We start from the raw sequence: 21205 nt of genomic DNA, 5'->3' as shown, positions 1-21205 counted from the left end.
TCTTTATCCTGAAGGTGCGGTTACTGGTAATTGAGTGCAGAATTTACTGTAAACTTACCCATACCATGATTTATTTATCATAAAAACAACAGGCCCGGAATTATCAAGGACTCTGACTGGAATAACAGTGTTGTTGTGAAGTTGCTTGGCTTAGTTTACAGGAGCTCCACCTCATGGTATTTCGGTCCCTATTAAGGGCGCCTTCCCACTGACCCCATTGTGGTCACTGTATGAGGCACATTTGATAATGCCACATCCCTCAGCCTTCTGGGACACCAGTGAATGTTGGATAGAGATCGGACGTTTTTTAACGCTGTGAGTTTACTTTTGAGTTTCTTTGCTTTTAAACATAAAACCTAATATCCGTGTGAACGGGTGCTGAAGAGGTTTTAGCTGCTGAAAAGTTTCAGCATGCACTCGTTACTGACTTCTGCGGGTTCCTTTTAATTGAACTAATTTAACTTGACAAGTGTCATTAGATCAGCTTTCTAGAGTTTACACCTTTTGTCTTCAGGTCTCTGCCAACTGTAATCTAAATAAGAAGCGTTTTTTTCCTCTAGGCAAACTCCGGATTAGTGTCGGATTAACCTGGGAGAGAGCGTGGGGGTTGAAATCATGGCCTGATGCTGCTTGTGAATTTAGTGAATTAGTATTAAGAAGGTGTGGCCTGCACTTTATTCTTTGCAGATTTTTTCTGATGCTTAAAACATTGCTTTGGGCTCTTTCACTACATGAGCCAGGCCTGCACTCTGTTCCAATGACCATTCTTTCTCACAGCTTTTCCTTGATAGCCTCCTGCAGCTTACGACCCATCCATCTTCTTGTACTGCCTCATTACAGCTTTCGTCAATCCCCCCCCCCTTTTTTTCCTCCCTTTTAATTTTACTTTTTATCTTGTCTAGTGAAAAATATAATTTTATAGTCCGTCTACACAACCACCTATTGTGGTTCCCTCAGAATGGAACAATAAGTTGTGTATTGAGGAATTCTTGATTTAACTGCCTTGAATTCAGATAATGCACATATAAACTATGTCTCATTTTGGCTGACAGCCGTCTTTAATGGTGTTTTGCATGGGACCATTCAAGAGTGGACTATTTTTTGCAGTGTTTTCCTGCTCGTAGATTCTATTTCTGCCTTGATTCAGCAGTAAAAACTGACAGCACATACTGCTGTCATTGCAAGACCTACCAACCAATCACGACAGCAATAGAAATGTGGTCCTAATATTTTTGCATCTTTTGATCCTGCTACTCACTGTTATAAGCAATTTTTAGATGCAGCCAAGTAGTTTCCGATATAAGGATCCCAGGCCCCTTAAATGTAAGCTGTCATATAGACAACACTCATCGAGGCAGCTGGATAGCCAGACATCTCACAGGTGAGGCACTACAAGGTTCATCACCTGCTTCCCTACTCTTCAAAGTGTTCTTGCTTCGGTTGGTCAACTTTATTGAATTCCGCCATCTTAAATTCCAAATATATACATTTGACTTCATGATGTGGGATAAAGAAATGGGTCATCCAAATTACAACATCGTGCCAGAAAGCAGTCTTTGTTCGAACAGAGTGAAAATAGAAATGCTACTGCAAGGACATCTCACCAAAAACATATACTCAACACCTGGCCATTCTCCTTTGACCAGATGCAGCTCATGTGGATATGTTCTGAAACTTAGACGTTATATTGTTTTCCTCACAACTGTTTGGTCCCAGCCCGAAATTAAAATGCTTACTAAAGTGTTTGGTTACCAATTACAATTGCCATAGAAGTTGCTACCTCGCTTCTTTATTAAATAAAAGGTAGATACAGTGCAAACCATCGTACTGAACATAGAGGACTATCACAGTGTCCTGCACATTATGACTTAAACAACTGACTCAGCTCCAAATAGTGGTGATTCAACTGAATCATCTTTAAGATCACTCCACTCACTCCCCTATGCTGACAGAATTCCATTCACATTACTGTGCATGTTATACAGAATGTTATAAGCCATTCACCCCATAGATGTCCAAACCTTCAATACACACTGCACCTCCCAGTGGATCCTGCAGTAAAGCAGTTTTCACATGGCTTCTATAGTTTTAATGAGCAAACGTTGGACAAAGACCAGGTGACCGGAGCAAACATGTTCTTGAGTTTAAAATGCCTGGACCATCTGACATTGTGGAAACTACTACAGACTTTGCTGTCCTAGCAAACATTTTATGTACCCCTGTGATAACTATTTGTGTATGTCTTAGAAAGTGAAAGTGGTAATCTGAAGTAGCCTGTAGTTTTCTGCAAGGAAAATTATTAATACAGGGAAGACTAAACTGATAAAAACCAGACCTGCTGAGTTTGGACCTGGGAAACCAGGTTCTAGCCCCAGCATCGACTCAACATAATCATCCTGTTGCAAAAAAACAAAAATTACATAATTTGGTGTGATCCTTTAAAGTGCTTCTCTGGCCGAGTTAGTGCTATATATAAATAAAACTGCAAAAAGGTGTGCTGAGGCTAGCTTAATTTCTTTTCTAAGCATACCTATCACGTAAACCCTACCCCTACATATCTCCAGCAAAAATGTAATTATATTATTTCAAACAATTCTTCAAAGAAATACAGCGCTCTTCTGATCGCACTGCGTGCGATAATGTGCATTAAAAGCAAGTTCTTTGTGTGTATTATCATATTGTACTAGTGATGAGGAAAACTCTTTGGCTGACGTGGGATGTCCTAGATTTTACAAGCTGGAGAACGTTTTCACATTAGTGCTTCTTTGTTGATGTTTCAGCCTAAAGAGAAGCCGGAGGGTCATCACCAGGACCAAATAATTACAAAGTAATGTGGTGACCATAAAGTAAAAAATAGTGGCCTTTGATGATCTGATGAAAGAAGTGCAGGAAGGAACAGTTGCTACTCTAGGAATGAGTATGTTAAATAATTACACATTTTAATGTAGTAAATTTGCTACGAAGAAGAAACAAAAGGGGAGAAAAATAACATAGCAAACAGAATTGCAGTGATAAGTGTGTGTGTGTGTGTGTATATATATATATATATATATATATATATATATATAATAGACGATTTATTGCTTTTTCTTATAAAATTAGGCCTCTTCCACTATGCATGAGAAGATAAGCTAGGATATTTCCTGTTGAAAGTAATCAGCTTGCCCTCCAGTGCCATTAAGATATCAAATATCAATATTTTTACAGTTTAGGTGTGCAAGTATGGTTAATATAGATTGTCTTCCTTAACAGGAAGAATCATGCAAATGGTATGCCAGTTCAATCCCATTTATGCAGTTTTCTCCTTCATGTACTTGTATCTCTCAGACTCTCTTCCATTCTGTCCCCTGGGAAGCAGTAATCTTTATAAAAGGCTTCCACCACAGTTACATAGTGACTATTGAATAACTGACAAGCACACTATGATATTGGGCTCCTCATGGCGGTATTTTCCCCATCCTGTCTTCAACATTTAATATAGTTCACCAGCCACAGCTAAAGCATGTGAAACATTCAGTTGAATAATGAACCAGTGTAGAATTAACAACGTGCTTAAACCATATGTTCCTTGGGATGAAGAATCACTTCCTTGTATAAACCAAGCCAAAACTGAGGCTGTGCGGTTCGGAAGAGCGATAGAGATACCTTTCGTCCCCCACTGTAAGTCCACTTCCTCCAACTAACAGCAACTGTGAAAAACATACGAATTCTTGTAGACGCCAAGCTTTGGTTCAGTCCTCAGGCGAATGCATTAACCATTCTGTAGCTTTCCCATTCTGGAAACTTCCTCCAGTCCCCCAAATGAACCTCTGAGTTCAGCAGCAGAAAGCCTTGTTCATGGTGTCCTTAGATCATTCATTCTAACATAATCTGCACTGGTCTTGTGAATAAACGTGCTAACAGGTTATAGAGGCTCAAAAGCCAATGTGTGTGAACCTTTTTATGAGATACCATTTCGGTCCTGCCCTGGAAGTACATCACTGTTCAGCCGCGGTGAAGAGAATCCACATCAAGATTCTTAGTTCTGTACACAAACCATACTTTACCCATAAAACTTCCTCCTGATTATTACCCACAAACAACCCTAAGATCAACTGCTCACTTGGTCACTTAAAGAGGCTTAAATGTCTGAAAAACTGAGGGTTGGATTCCAAGGCCCTAGATTGTGGAATGCCCCAGTTCCAATGCCCAAATCATACCTTGAGGAACATAACATAACATAACTTTTCTGGCTTAACTACATTCAAACTCCAGTTTCTTTGGGTTGCTATGAAGAATGTAAGACTGCCTGACCTTCAGTGATTAAACTCTAAACTCTCCACCATTTCTTTATTACTTTACTCCAGCCAGCATTCTGAAGTGACTGCATGCTACATGTGGTTCTTCACAGAACTCCAATTATTAAATATAGCAAGTTCCTGTGCAACCTTAGCCATTCATTTAAGAAAGATGCAAATGTTTGTCTATCCTTCTAAACCTTGGTGAATTTACACAGAAAGCCATGGGAGAAAAGCAACTGCCACCATTTATAGGAAAGCTTAACCAATATGTATCTTCCTCTGGAATGGTGAAGGTATTTTTCTGTGCCAGACTACTGGCTGACAGCTAAAGCTTAGATTGGGACTGATGAGAGCGTTGTGTTGCACATCATGACTATCCTTAAGTTAGGTTTTGCATTATTTTTCAAAACTTCCCAATGTTGTACCTACCAAAATTAAGGCACTCAGAACAGTTTAGTGAATATTAGGATCCCCTCGGTCACCAATAATGAAGTAAGCGTTTTTTTTTAGGATGAACTAAGTGGTGCCCTGAACCAGATTAAAAGTGTTAGTGTATTTGGCTGCTTTTAGTGATGCAAACCTTGCTATGCATTTTTCTATTCAAAGGAGAATTGCTAATTATGCTTCTTTCTTCATGCAGTGCTCTTTCCTATGAGGCGTTCAAGGAACGAACTCAAGAGGCAGCAGGTCACACCAACGGATGGAGTAAGGTATGACATTATAGGACTATCTTTATTTACATTGTACCTGGAGAACTTGTTGCACTAAAGTCTCTGCTTTTTAGGAAAGCGGCCTATGCTATTCAGAGATAGTGTCATTTGGGGATTAAGCTTGGGAGTATGTGCTAAGAAAGTTAGTCAAAATCAGAAGATTCTGGTGCCAGTCTGTGATCTTTAACAATGCACAGATGTCATTTACGCCATGCATTGCTGATATGGGAACTTCATCTGTGCATCCCAGTGTATGGAGACACAAGTACTGTGGTTCCAGTACTAGAAAATGTGCCAAGGCTGCTAAAATTTCCATGCTTATCTATTCTCATATTCCTCATTACAGTGAGTAATGTGAATTTCTGATGGGTACTTCTACCTACAGTTTCCTTACCTTTTGAATATCTCAGTTGCCAGATAGGATCCAGGAACTTTTCCATAGCTTTTCCACAGTAGTAGGGGGTGCTGGCTTCACATCCGCCATTGTGACATCACTGGAGCCATATAGTGCCCACCCCAGCGTCTTGACTTCTGCTTCCCTCTTTTCTGCTTTTTCAAAACTGATCCGGAGTTCGCTGTTGAAAATAATCCTCTCTGTGACTTGTCAGTTTTCTTCAGCATTTATTTTCATTGCAGTATGTCTAAACGATTAGGGTTCAAGCCCTGAAGAGACTGTGAGGTGTCTATTGTTGACTCTCCCTACATCTGCTTTTGGTGCATCAGTTCTAACCTTCAATCAACATCACATGAATCTTGTCTTAGTATGTACCCCGAGGCCATTAAAGAATGTGAGGCAAAACACACTCTTCCAGATTAGTGCAAGTTGTTTTTCTCCGTATAAGTGTTCCGAGTCCCAAGACAGTGGTGACTCCTCTCGGTGATATTGTGCACGGGAATAGACTCCTTTGTTAGATTGTTTTCTCTCCGCCATCTGGTTTGGACGTGTGTGTCTCAGCTCCATCTTTTGACCCTTCGGTTTGGTTTATTTTCTAATCTTTCTCATTCAGACGGGACTGTTATTTTTGTACATCTTCTATCTTGGCGCTCTTGCTGTTCTGTCGATATGGGGCCCGCCCGCTCTTCGGGGTGCCAGCACCTGCTTCGGGCTGCCAGCCTGGTCATGGCTCAGGCACCAACAAGAATGGTTCCCTGATGGAATACACTCATTCAGATTCTGTCCTCTATATCATGCCAAGTTCCCGCACTCCAGCCAGCACCTCGTGTGCAACCTGTCTCTCTCTCCTGACCACTGCAAGGCTGACTGTGGTGCTCGTTGGCTAGAAATGGCCCAGAAGACGCCGGACAACACTCCAGACATCTTCAGGAGAGGAACATGCTCAAAAGGAACCTGGGCAGGAGGAGGAAGCCCTTTCCATACAGGACAGCTCTGAGTCGGACGTCAACATCAAAAGCCAAAGGTAACCTCTGCCCAGTGTGTGAGTACTTCCTGGTTCCCAAAAAGGACTGCTCTCTCAGTCTCATATTGGACCTCTAAACAAATATTTCCTCTCCAAACACTTCCACATGGTCACCCTTCAGGATGTGATCCCACTTCTACACTAAAACAAGGTGATTTTATGATCGCTCTAAATCAAAAGGACTGCTATTTTCACACCACAATTTATCCTGCATATCAAAAATATTTGATTCATGATTGCAGGCAAAGGCAGTTCAAGGTCCTTTCCTTTTGAGTCAGTATGGTCCCAGAGTATTCACAAAGTGCTGGCAGAAGTCACACCACATCTGAGAAGACAGAATGTTCACTACTTTCCCTACCTCGATGACTGGCTTATCAAAGCCAAATCGTTACGCCAGTGCCAAGACCACACTCTGATAGTGGATACTCCTCACAGTTTGAACTTCACTGTCAACATTCCCAAATCTCATCTTCAGCCCTGCAAGTTCAACCTTACTTAGGGGCCATTCTGAACGCATAGTTAGGATTGGCATATCCCAACCCAGCTTATGTCCAGAATTTCCAAAACTTTCTGCCTGAGTTTCAGGACAACCATTCCTACACAGTCAAGACAATTATGTATCTGTTGGGCTTGATGGTTTCTTGTGTCGCCATGCCAGACTTCACTTGCGTCCCCTGCAGCAATGTCTGTCTCGCCAATGGTCTCAAGTCACAGGGTGACCTGGAAGATCTAGTGTTAGACTGCCAGACCCACCGTTCTCTGCAGTGGTGGAACACCACCAACCTTTTGAAAGGGCGGCCTTTTCTAGACCCCTTGCCTTAAGTCACATTGACCAGAGTCATCATGGACAGGTTGGGGTGCTCACCTTCAAGACCTGACAGCGCAGGGATTCTGGGATACCAAGCAGTAGTCCCTACACTTCAACTACTTGCAGCTTCAGGAGGCATTCCTAGCACTGAAAGCCTTCCTTCCTCACCTGTCTCACAAGGTTGTCTTAGTTTGCACAGACAACATGACAGCCTTGTATTTACAGAAACTGAGCATACGGTCTTCTTTACTGTCACTACTCTTTCAGACCATTTAGAAGTGGGCCATTCACCACAACTAACCTGTTGGCAGAGTATCTGCCTGGAAAGGACAAAGACTTGGCAGACCTGCTCAGCAGGATGCAGCAACCTTACTTCGAAAGGTGGGGGACTCCACAAAGACCTTTTTGCCACAGCAGAAAACGCGACTGCCCAAACTTTTCCTCAAGGTATCCACACCCTCTATCCAAGGGTAATGCCGTGTGGATGAATTGGTCAGGGATATTTGCTTTTCACTTTCCACCTCTCCCTCTCATTCCCTTTCCGGTTCGGAGGATCGGGCAAACATCTCTCACCATAATTCTTGTGGCTTCCACTTGGGCACAACAGCCTTGGTTCACCACACTCCTGTATCTCTCAGGAGTCCCACACAAGGAGCACCCCAACAGACCGGACCTTCTCACTCACAATCAAGATCAAAACAGACATCCAGACCACAAGTCCATCAACCTTGCAATATGGCTCCTGAATTCAGCGTTTAGATAGCTGTGCTTACCTGCAGAGTGCATGGACTTCCTCAAGGAAGCACTTAGACCTGCTGGTAGAGCCTGCTATGCTGCAAAATGGAAACGTTTTGTTTCCTACTGCCAATTCAATATGTTGACCCCATGAAAGCAACAGTACAAGAAATTGTCTGTTTGCTCCACTTGCAGAAAACAAACCTAGCCTACACATCCATTTGACTACATTTCGCAGCTATAGCCGCATATCTAGAGAACAGACAACATATTTCCTTGTTCAGGATCCCAGCTATGAATGCTTTCATGGAAGGTCTTATATGTGTAATTCCATCTAGAGTACCTCCCGCACCATCATGGAACCCTTAACATTGTGCACACTAGACTCATGGGTTCCCCTATTTGAACCATGCAATTTATGTCCTCTTCATTTCCTCTCGTGGAAGGTGGATTTCTTAACAGCCATCACTTCACTTAGGCATGCTAGTGAGATACAGGTACTAACCTTGGAAGAACCTTTCTTTCAAATTCATACGGATAAAGTAGTTCTTGCACTAATCCCAGCTTTCTTCCTAAAGTGATTTTAGTTCCAACTTAACCAGTGCATTGAATTACCAGTCTTCTTCCCAAGACCAGACTCTGTTGCGGAAAGAGCTTTTCACACGTTAGATGTTAAAAGAGCACTCTTGTTCTATATTGGCAGAAATGAAGACTTTAGGAAAACCAACCAACTCTTTGCAGCCTTTTGTCCACTTCAAAAAGGCAACCCAATAAGCTAATCAGGCATAATCTGATGGATTGTCAAATGCATAGACTTGCTATGTTAAATCCAAGCGACATTGACCAGTTTCTCCCAGAGCTCACTCTACTACAAAAAGGGTGCTACTATGGCTTTCCTTGGTAACATTCTCATAGCTGACATTTGTAAGGCAGCTCCTTGGTCTACACCACACACATTCGCAAAACGCTACTGTGTGGATGTTCTAGCATGCCAACAAGCTAATGTATGTCAGGCAGTGCTACATACACTTTTCCAGTCAACTACAACTCCTACAGGCTAGCTTCTGTTTATGGAGCTACTGCTTTACAGCCAGTGCAGAGCATGATTATCTAAAACCATACATGCCATGGAACTTATTATGTAAGCATCTGTTCATGGCATGTAGATTCACATGTGCCCTCCCTCCTCCCCGGAAGTCTGTGGCCTTGTAGTTTAGCCTTGTATATATACATTTATACATTACATGGACCTCTTTCTCCCTACACTTTCTTTCCTTCTACTCCTTTCTCACCTGCTTGCGGGAAAACAATTAACAAAGGAGTTGATGCCCATGCGCAATATCACCGAGAGGAGGAGTGTTGGACATGGCGCTTCTTAGGTTTTTTTTCCTGAAACGTTTTGCTTTCTCTTCCAGTGTTTTTTTTTTTTTTTTTTGCTGACACTCTTTGCTTGGCCTTAGGACTCTGGGGACTTTGCCCGGAAGGGATGCTTACGTGATTGGTTCAGGTGCTGTACCCAAGTGTGCCCTGTGAAATATACACAACATACCTGGGACGGGATCAGCCCTGGCTGCTAGTGGGATGTTGCACTGAGTGTGCCACCCACCAGAATTGCCTGTCAAGCATGTATCCAGCCCAACAATGCAGGCTGCGGGGGTAAGGTGAGGGGAGGGGGTGTATGTGGTATTCAAAGGGGTGAGGGGTAGTCTGGGTTGGCTGAAGAGTGGAAGAGGGTTTTGGGTCAGGAGTCTGGGAGTATACAATATCTACTAGAGTGGCATTGTGAGCAAAAGAACAATGGATTAAACCCAGATCTGTGACTGGGGGTGAGTGTTTGCATTGTTCAGCACTCCATCCATCATCCTTTTGTGTTGCTAAAGTTGTTTTAAGTGGGAAGGGTATGACCAGACGTGGGTCCCTTGCTCACTGTGCCACTGGATTCAAGCTAGCCTGGCTGATGAAGGGTGACACCCCGAAACTGGTCCCAGGATGCTTGTTTCCGGTCCATGGAGGACCTGGCTTGGCAGTTCGGGTGGACTGTTCCCATGGGTAACAGGGTCAATACTGATTTGCATATGGCTGGGTCCAAACTGGGGTGGCATTGTGAGCAAAAGAACGATGGATTAAACCCAGATCTGTGACTAGGGGTAAGTGTTTGCATTGTTCAGCACTCCGTCCATCATTCTTTTGTGTTGCTACAATATCTGCTGACCTGCCGGATATCAGTGCACTGCATTGGGGTATTACGTTTGACAGTGGTTTTCCCCGTGCAGCCCATGGCCCCCGGGGCTATTTTAAAGTATTGTTATTACCTATGTGTACACCTTTCCGCTATCGTTGTGAACTGATATGCACCTTAGGTAACTGTTTGGAATTGATTTAGAATAATTGATTGGGTGGTTCTTGTGCTGACAACGTTTTGCACCTCCAGAGGGTGCTGGGGTAAGTAGGATATTTCCTACTTACCATATTAATGATGTAATTTTAACTCGTTTGGGCCTAGTACTGCTAGTTATATTTCCCAATGTGAGTTCTGCCCAGAGATACATGATGTTCAAGTTGAATACAAACTTTATTTACATACACCTCGTGTGAAGTCTCTTTTGTGACGCTCAGTGTATTTGTTGTGTGAGAGTGCTGTGCCAATGCTTTACACATTGCCTCTCTTATAAGCCTGACTGCTCAGTGCCAAGCTACCCGAAGGTGAGCGCAGGTTAAAAAGTAAGTGTAATCACTCACCCCTGATGGAAGTGGTAGGTTCTGCCTGTCTAGGGTCTCACTTCAGACAACTAGAGCATGCCGTCTCCAACAAGGAGTCACTCGATCTTGTGACTCGGAACACTTCTTCAAAGAAAAACAACTTGCACCACTGTGGACCAATACTACATGGCAGGAGTTTGCAGAGCATGTGAATCTACAGCACTAAATGCGACAAACAGATGCTGACAGGGTAAGTAAAATAATCCTTGCTTTGATTATATTTTGTCATCAGTCTCTTTTTGGTTCTGTTGTAGGCTGATGATATCCAGCCCAATATAACATGACCTCACTTCTGTAACAACTCCGCTTGTCTTGTTAAGTCAGTGCTGAATGTTAGATAATTGCTTGCTGCTCAGTAGTGCAAACTGGAGCTCATATTTAGGATCAGAGACATATTAATCTCTATACTCTTCAGAATCTTGTGGCCATTGTACCCCTTTGTCCGAGTCATTAAGGATCTGGGTGGGGGGAGTTTTGCAAGTTGCTTTCATTAATTAAGTAAACTTAGAAACATGTTTAGCCTGCAGGACCTCAGTTAATGCATCAAATCATGCCGTGACCACTACAGTGCTATGATGCTAAGCTACCTGCCTGTCAAATTAGAAGATTGCAAAGAGCAGAGTTTGCCACTGTTTCAGTGGTACTGATTTTGTCATAGGCAACTACCATCCTGTGTTCAAGCCATGACACACATAAAGCTTGGTGGTACCTGATCTGTAGTTGTGATGCTACATCCTTATTTTGCAGCCCAGTCGAGAAAATGCCTCCTGTTCCACTTTGTGGCAAATCCTATGTAGTCTGTCATGACTGGCTTCCCCAAATCCCATCTGAATGTCAGATAGTATTTGGACATATGATGTGTGAGAACTAGAGTTTTGGGTTCCCCAGTTTTGTAGGAGTGTACTTTATAGGTTATGGGGGAGGTCTGTTTTCTCCACTGCTATCAGTGTCATTGCCTTCCCTGCAGCAACTATTGTAGAACAAAGTGCACAAGTCTGGTTTGGATTCACATTACTTTTAATATCTCATGATGGTTCTTTTATTATGTCTGTCACTGTTTGAAGCTGCCACCATCAGGTCATCTTGCAAGCCGAGATAAGATATCTGAATTAATGACTGTGGCTAAAGTCATGGCCACTGCTGCTCACACCTGCCTGTGCCCCAAATCCTGTAAGCTGTTGTGCCTTAGATGAAAAAGTCCAGCAACAGCTAAGAAAGTTGTCTGTTGTGGGCGAGTTGTGGTTAGAGTTCTTCTTTTGAATTGAAGAAGCTCTGAATGCCTCTGCCGAGAAGAGCTTGACCAGACACAAAATGACTTGCTGGCCTCCTTTCAACGAGTAGGGAATATACTGTACAATTTAGGAAAATATTCTGTTGCTGCATTTTTGACATGAAAGGGGGGCAGGAGCTCATGCTGGACTAGCTGAGAAAACTTTGTTGAGCCCAGAGCTTTGTCCCAGCAGTTTTACATGCAAATGCGACAAACTGGAAATTGTAAACTGAAAACAGTGAGAGGAGTGAGCACAGCTCTCCTCTGGTCCCTGAGGAAAGATTGCAACTATGTGGTATCACATGAGTAGGCAGAGACAAGAAGCTAAACTGCAGACTGCTGGTAAAGACGTAGACTGTCTGAGGCTTCACTTCCCTTACTGCCTTACCCACCAGCCTATAAGCTTCCCCCGGAGTGGAACTCTCATTAGCCAGGATGTCTATGACCTTCATTGGCCCCCAACCAATCCCTACAGGTGCATTCCCTAAGTACCTGACTAGCTGATCTGTGCCTGTCCCCCCCCCCCCCCCCCCTGTGCATTTTTAAGTTTTTGCATTACCCCGAATGGATGTCCCTGATGCTCCTTTGCCTCCTGAAACTGTAAGAAACCTCTGGTTTTCCTCTCTTGGCAGACGTTTAATGTGCTCTGCCCTGCATCTTATCCCCACTATTGTGACTCTTACCAAAGTATGTCAGCTTTCATGATTCTTCCCCTGAAGCCATGACCTGGTGTCACACCTCTCAGCAAAAGATTGTTGGTGCTAGTCTGCGCTGGTGTTCCAGAGTTTAGAAAATCCTCTCCAGTATTGAACACCACAGAGACATATGCCAAACTAAGTAACACTAATGCTGTAAATGCTCACATCCTCCCTTTAAACTAGGTGCTGCGCTTTGTTTTTTTCTAGCATGCAACGCCTGTTCTTGCAAGCCTCACAATTCATCCATGAGAGTTGCTGAGGGCCAGCAGAATGTCACACAGTACTGTGTGTTATGTTAACATATTTACTAAGCCGGTAACGTTCATGTTTCTTATTTAAAAGATTTAATGTGTGAATATTTAACGTATTATGTGATATACATGTCTTGATTGAAATTACCGCTGCACCCCAAAACCAGCTTTCAGTAGTGCGCCCTGACTGCCTTGACTGTTTGACCTAAAAGTCAAAGCATAAAAGGGTGGTGCAGCTTGCAGCGGTACCTGGCTCTTCCAGTGTTAGGAAAAATGGCAATACTTGTCACAAGAATAGTCAGGTTGCCTTTGAGTCCTATTGGCAGTGAGCAAACCCCACCCTGGTATCACTATCTTGTCATTACTCTGGATAGTTGCTAGATCTCCTTTTCGCACATGCTAATATCCTGTCTGGCATAGTCTTCTTCCGACACCTCTTTATCATCTTGGCCTCCTTTCTCCGGTATGTACAAACTGTCTCATTATCCTTCATTATTTTTATGAGTCAATCATGCCTCCTCATTATCCTTTCCTATCCCCTACCATTTTTATTGGATTTATAAACTATCTTGTTAACCTTCCATAAAAAAAAAAATTTTTGTCAACACAAGCTCCCTTTATTATGAGCGAGCGCAAAGCGCTCCGTCCATAAAGTAATCTTTCTCTGGGCTTCAAACCACGCCCAGGTAACGTCAGTCTTTCATTGGTTCCTGGGCTTGCTGTTTAAAATCTGCTTGCTTTCATTTGTGAAAGGCATGCATACGTCATGCCTTTTCTGGTGTTTAGCCCGCCTACACAGCACTGGTAAACTACCAAAAACATACAAGGCTCAATGTTTTGAGCCTGGGGTCCAGACTACTTTATCTGTTAATTTTCCCCGCAGCGCGATCACGCTGGGGTTTACATATCGCGATCAGTTTTTCCGTTTTCAATTGCAGCGTGATCGCGCTGCATTTTACATATCGCGATCAGGCTTTTTTTTTCTTTTAATTTGTATGGCAAGAAAAGTTAGGTTAGGAGTTTACAACGCAAATAGCTCCAGCTCAAGCAAATGCGAGCCCCGTTGCATTGAAAATGCTTGTTATTATTATTCTTCCTTATTCCTAACTCAGTCTATTTACACATCTGTGCGATTCTTACCTTGACACACTACCCTTCTCTTTCACGGTTTCTGTCTTTTTCCTTCAATAACGTTTTACTGCACCATACCAACTATCCTATTTTATTGTTCTACTCCTTTGTGAGTTGGCATTCTGTATAAGCTGGTGCAAAACAAATTTCCTCTAGTTTTATCCTAACTTCCGTTCGCTTGTCTACCTTTTCAGTACTGATTTAACTTCCCATCTTGTGAGACCCAAACTAATCATCCTTTTAGGCTGGTAGGGATTCTGGAAATACAAGCCCTTGTCTTGACTAGCTTTTGGTGTCTTTCGGTTACCCAAGTTCCTACTCATCCATGCGCTAAGCACAGATTGACTTGCTAAGGATCAGCAAAAATGGGTAGATTCACATGTAAAAGTGGTCTCTCACCCCTTTCCAGAGGGAATATCGCTGCCTCTTTTTCTAAACAAAATCACTTCTGTAACCTGTTCGTACTAGGCTGTATTTCAGAATTACTGTGCCCCAGAATCAAAGCATGTTCTTGTCAAGCCCATGTCTGTCCAAGTCTCCAAGCCACTCCCTACCCATTCAGTTCGAATTTGTTTGTAAATATGTAAATTTCGAAGGATCTTTACGATATGAGAGGCACTGGGTTCCTGGTGTCTGAGGCAACATATCTCCAGTTTCCTGTTGGTGCACTGTATACCCCCTTAGTTGGAATCTGACCTAATGTGTGGGGTCAGATTGGTGCTAATGTGCACAGGATGAGGCACACATCCGGATCACCGTGTGAAATCACATACTGCAAGGAAATAATGCTTTATCATACAAAGCCATCATAATGCCTTCATCCTAGTTGCATGTTTAGGAACCAGCCATGTGCATCTAGCTCAATAATGACATGCAGTGTGTTTGTACCTCTTCTGTACTCTACTCGGATGTGGCAACAGCTTATCCTTATTTACTGTACATGCCAGCACGCACTCCTTCTGGTTCAAACCATGTCTGAGGAAGTTGTCAAATATCTTCTGAAGTCTTACTCGCCTGTTGTCTCACACATACATCTTCAAATCAGGCATATAGCACAAGCGTGTGGATAGTCAATTGTGCATCTTTTAGTAATTTCCCCCTTCACACTTTAAAGTCCAGGGCTCAAACGTCTGTTCCTTTGTACTTCTCTTTCTCTGTACTTCTTAGTTGATAATGACTTGGTTCTAAGCACAGTCCCCCTTGTGACCTTGTTTTCAGACTCCTGACTCTCTAAAGATGTTTGCTGTATTTTCATGTAACATTTTGGCACAGTGCAAAGTTTATTTTCTTGAAGCTTTGGACTCTCTAGATCATCTTCCATTTCTAATCTGTGAGCTTTCTAGAAACATCAGGTGTGTGAAATACCAAACTGTGGGCTACAGAGAATGAAACGGTGTGAGGATCGAAGAGCACTGACTGGCCTATACAGTGTAAATAAACCTTTGACCCATGAAGTCTTCAACTATTTTAGTTGTTGCATTAACTTAAAAGCAATACTGCTACACATGGGTGGTCAATTTAACAGTTTCAGTGAGGGTTATGATATGTTCTCACCTGAGGAGGGATGTGATTGGGTGTAGCAGCAGGAATCTATACCTGCTGCAGGTAATACAGACACTTCGCTGGTGCCACCAGATACACTGAACTACTGTAGTCCTGTCTAGTCTGGACTACGGTATTGACAACTAGCACATGAAAATAGCTGCCAATGAAAACGGAGAATTATTTTCATTGTCTTTAGTTGGAGTAAGCATTTGTTCAGGGACAATTTAGAGTCAAGTTAGATGCCCATCTTCTGTACCAATGTTACTGCTTGGGTGGCCCATTATTCAGGACCATCTAGTCACCTTCAAAAACTCAGATTTGGTAAGAATGAGCTAATTTTAACTTTTCCCTCTTTTGTTTTTCTACTTCTTTACTATTGATGGAACTTTCACTCTTGTGAAACCCAAGCTAATCATCCCTTTAAAAAAAACAAAGCTCATCAACATCCACCAGTGTGTAAGAGGTAGGCTGTCTATTGTCTCTTGTTCAGAATAATGACCCAGCCCAAGATCAGTTGGTGTCCTCTGCATACATGTAAAATCGCATCCCGTCTGGGTGAAGTAACTTTCACAGGGGGGTCATATCAATAGTAGGGACAGGATGGAAAGTTAGAAGACACAACAACTGAGTTTCTTGTGCTAGAAACAGAAAAAAGGGAGGAAGGACACAAACCATGTAAGTGCTTGCCTGTTAAGCCTAAATCCGCGAGTCTAGTCACAAAAGTGGCATTGTCGATGGTATCAGATCTGTGGACGGGAAGAGTAGTGCCTTCTGTGTATAACAGATTAAGGCATTTACACAAATTTCCGTGCATTATACTTGCCTTGAGACATCCTTGCAAGTTAGATAGACCAGATGTGCAGTATATTTATCCAGTGTACTTTGGGATTTAGGACCTGGCAACAGCCTTAGTTAGACCTTCAGTAGGCAAAAGAAATAGGCTGAAATGTCGACCAAAAGTTGGGGTTGAAGAGGTTCCTCTGTTATTTTAGGGTCACTTACTGGTGACCAGAATACAAATTGTTTGGAGATGACCTCAAGGTCCTTGTACTCTGTTGGGTATTAATGAGGTCTTATGATGGTGTTATAGTTTTCACCACATACTTAAGCCTGAGCTATTGTACTTAACTGCATCACCTCAAAAAATCCCTTATTATAAGATGTGTTATGTCTTCAAGGTATCTTTTAGAATTCTCTGTGTTCTAAGTTATGTCAGTATTCTTGAAGCGGAGATGCCACTCTCGATAGTTGGTGTTTGGCTAGCAGGTAGGCTGCGATGAACAAAGCGTCTGCTTTATTATCATGTCTGCAGTGACTTCTTCACCACAATTCAATGACAAGCTGCCAGTCATGCAGCCTGCGAGAACTCAACGGTTGTGATTTCATCGCTTTGAATGTGACTTCACTGTGAATTTCAGAGATCAAAAGTTTGTTTCCTGCCGCCTGGAGACTGCCCAAAGATAATGGTGACTTTCTAGGTATTGTATTTCCTCCAACTCAATATTTGCATATTAACTTTCTTAGAGGGAACTGCTTACAGTGCGTGAGCAGCGAGAGGCAAGCACATTCACCACGTGGCCTTCACGAGCTGGGGTGGCAGAAGGACATGTAAGGCTGCGAGCCCAGTGTGTGTTCGCTATAATGGATGTGTCTCTCCTACCTGATGGGCTGAGTCTGCTGTGGACTGCAAGGGGATTTCGCCTACCCTTCATTCTTTCTTCAGCGAATGTGATTATGGACTGTGACTTTAAAGGAAAATACTTAAGCTGGGCACTGTAAGAAAAGTCTGAAAACAAAAATAGGATTAAGTCAGGCAAAGGATAGTCTACAAAACAAAAATAGGGCTATCCACCACAGTGAACGCTTCGGTCTGCTCTTTCTCAGTTGTTTCTTTAGCTTCTTCATTGTTCAGATATCATCAATATGGAGCCCACATCAGTTATTTCTCCTCCTCCTTTCTTGGCTCATCAAGGTTCACCTTCTATTCAATGGGAGGACTGAATTGATATGTTTGAAAATTCTCTCATACCTCTTGATCAAAACTTCAGAGCTGACAGGAAGAAGGCCATACTTTTAAGTGCTTTAGGGAAAGGGGTCAACATATTTTCAAATTTCTTCTCTAAGTGCATGACCTTAATGAGCAACCTAAAACTGATGTTTACAAGGAGGCTAAGTTTCCGATTAGAATGTAGCAAAGGTTTGTGTAGGAAATCAATATTGCAGTGTCAAGACACACATTCTATGCTCATTCTCAAAAGCCTGGTGAAACTATCAGTGAATCAGTTGCAAGATCGTGTGAACTATCTGTAAAATGGCAATTTAGTCAAATAACTGAAGAGCTAATTAGAGACTAAATGATTGTTCAGTGTAGGAGTAAAAAGATTCAGATGTGGTTGTGGGCAGCAAAAAAAAAAAATCATTTAAATATAATGTTAATAATGAGCATTTTGCATGACAGATGAGTAAGAGATATGACTGAGAGGGTGGGTGTGAAAAAGTATCTTCAGTTGTTAGAGCTGTGTGATCAGGAACATGTCTGCAATAGACAGGTTTCTAATGTGTTTTACAGGTGTGATAGTATATTGTATTTGGGGTCATCTAAATCCTTTTATGCTGCCAACAAGGAGTGCAAAAAGTGTGGTTGTAGAATGCATTTTGCACATATATGCAAGGAAAGTAAGAGATCAAATGTGTTGGTCACAGAGGAGGTAAGTCAGAGAAAACATGAAGATTGCATTTTAATTTTAGGTCAGGATGGGGATGACAAGGGAAGAAGAACCTGACCCAGAGCACAGTTTCAAATCAAGAGTAGGGCTGTTGAACTTATGGTAGATTCAGGCTCCATGTACACCATTGTTACCAAGTGTATCTTTGTGGGAGAGTAGGCTGAAATTGACTTGTTTCTGAAGGATATTAATCCTGGGGGTTATTAACTGGAGCAAATTTACATTTTAGGCTCCCATCAGGTTTTTTACGACAAATTGGAAGATAGTTATGTTGCTGAAAATGAACAACCAATCCCTGGTTGGATGTATCAATATTATTTGCATATTGTTATCAACCCTTGTGTTCCAAATCAAGTTTTGGTGGCTTATGACATCAGCATCAGTGATATTCCAAATGGTGCTGAGGATTTTTTCAGGGTTGAGTTGGTTCAGTTGCAGGGATATGTACATGAAATAGTGCTTAATCAAGGAGCTGTACCTGTTAAACATAAGATGAGGGGAGTGCCTGTAGTTCACGAGAACGAGGTAAAAAAAATGCTGGAAGACCTGGCAAAAGAAGGTATCTTTGAACCAGTAGAGACCACTAGTTGGGTTTCACCTGTGTCATAATGGAAAGCTGATGGGTGTTTGCGGTTTTGTGTGGATTTAAGGAGTGTGAATCAGAACGTTGTCAGATAGTTTTCCTTTGCCTAACATCAATGAACTGGTTCTATTATTAAAAGTGGGGACATTTTTCTCGAAATTAGATCTCAAGAGTGCAGACCATCAGGTCCATTTGCATATTGATTCAAATAATCACACAGCGTTCATCACCAAAAAAGGGACATTTCAGTTTACTAGGGTGCCATTAGGCCTTTCATTAGCTGCAAGTGTTTTAGCAAATGATGTCAGAGTTGTTCAGAGGATTGAGTAATATATATTTTCAAGAGGATATACTTGTTTTTGTGAGGCAGCGATGGAGGTATATAATTGTTCTCTGAAGCAACCTTTAGAAAGATTGTCAGAAGTGGGTCTTATTTTGTGAAAAGACAAATGTAAATTCATGGTTGAAGAAATTGAATATCTTGTTCACATTATCTCAGTTAAAAATGGGCCACAAGAAGTTCCTAAGTCAATCAGGATGCCTCCTTTGCCTCAGGATAAAGACCAGTTATGTTCTTCAATGGGTCTCCTCAAATATTGCTCAAAGTTTGTTGAGAATTTTACTGAGAAAACAGAGTTTGAGGGGTATATTGAGAACAGGGTGTACAGTTATGTGGGGAAAAGAACAACAAGACCTTTTTGATCAGATTAAGGAAGAAATTTGCTATGCAGGAATTTTGGTACCTTTTAACCCATGCTTGAAACTTCGTTAATGCTAGTGCTTCTGGTATGGATACTATTTTATCCCCGTTACACCATAATGTGGAGAGAACTGTGGTTTTTGTGTCCCACTCCGTGACTGATACAGAACAAAATTACTCTGCCATAGAGCTTGAGGCTTTAACTGCAGCTTGGAGTGTTGAGTATTTTAGAATGTATTTGTGGGATATAATGTTAAATGGTCAAACTGACCACAAGCCCTTGGTCAAGGTTTTGACACCTGGGGTTCAGGCAAAGGATCAGCGAGCCTGGCGAGGCTTGCATCTAGGTTACAGGAATATTGACATTGTGTGAAATATATTCATGGGAGGCGGACTACTCTGGAAGATTGCCTTTCTCGTTTATATGCAGACTGCAATGTAATTGATAAGGAAGGTGTGCTGGCAGAAGAACAAGAAGGTGCTGTGGCGTGAATGGCAGATATTGAGGAGTGTGATGGTGGTGCTTTTACTTTGGAAGAATTAAGTAAAGGAATGAAGTGTTGCCCTATTTTAAAGGAGGTGATTTGTGCGATGATTAAAGGAGGGCAGAGAGAGAGTGCATTTTCTCTTCCTATGAGGCCTTTTCTCAAGGTATGTCATCTGGACATGATGTGGTGATTAGAAATGATACATTTATTGCACCTGAAAGCCTTAGAAGAACCATTCAGCTGGTACATGAAGGGCACCTTCTGCAAACTGAAACCAAAATAAAATAAAAGAACACTTCTGGTGGATGATCAGACTTCAAGCTGGGTTGAGAATTGTACTGATTGTAAAGTATATATAGACTCAAGACTGATGTGTATTCTGAGTTTATTCACATTAAGGATCCCAGTCTGGAGTAGTGTTTGTATGGAATTTATTGGACTGCTGTATGGGGTGAGAACTGAGTTGAGGTCTGCTTTATTCATGGTGGATGTGCATTGTAAATAGGTCGTTGTCAAATTTACAAGGGAGGTGATGACTAAGAGTACCATATCTGTCCTGGAGGAGGATTTTCCTCAAGTGTCCATAATGGATAATGGTACACAACTTACATCTTGTGACATGAGAGCATTTTAAGAAAGTTGTGGTATCAAGCCTCTGCACACAGGCCTGTACAACCCACAAGCTACTGGCTCGTGGAAAGGGAATATTGTCTTATTAAAGGGGCAATTTTGATGGCAATGCAGAGTGATCGGAGTGTGGAAAGTATGGTTAATGATCTTTTATGGATGCATCCCACCACTAAAAATGAACTTACAAGGATTTTTCCTTTTGAAAATATCTGGGGAAAGAACCCAGGCAAAAAAATTCTTCCAGCATAGCTGCAACAGGATGATGAGGTATGGAGAACAATGAGGCTGTCCAGAGTGCTAAAAAAAGCATTGAAGGGTGGATGAAGATCAAGAAAGGATGTGTAAGTGCTGGATTGTCCAAGTTTAGTGATCCTTTTAAGGTGAGGGAAGTGTATGATTGATAAGTTGTGCTGGAGAATGGTGAGAAATGAAGTAGACGCAGGGTGGCACTTTATCAGAAATGTGGCGAGTA

General features: G+C 42.1%; 1 protein-coding gene across 1 annotated transcript in view; it reads left to right on the top strand.

The window, feature by feature from the left end:
* The window catches only part of BCL2L13 (BCL2 like 13), a 279452-nt gene that overhangs the window by 153315 nt on the left and 104932 nt on the right, over window positions 1-21205 (top strand). Inside the window, exon 5 of the mRNA XM_069228057.1 lies at window positions 4921-4990. Coding sequence (XP_069084158.1) covers window positions 4921-4990 — 70 coding nt within the window. The remainder of the gene's footprint in view (window positions 1-4920; window positions 4991-21205) is intronic.

Source organism: Pleurodeles waltl, chromosome 4_1 (genome assembly GCF_031143425.1).
Source record: "Pleurodeles waltl isolate 20211129_DDA chromosome 4_1, aPleWal1.hap1.20221129, whole genome shotgun sequence".
In the NCBI taxonomy this organism is placed as follows: Eukaryota; Metazoa; Chordata; class Amphibia; order Caudata; family Salamandridae; genus Pleurodeles; species Pleurodeles waltl.
The sequence above is the reverse complement of the archived record's forward strand: the minus strand, read 5'-3'. Positions and strand labels throughout refer to the sequence as shown.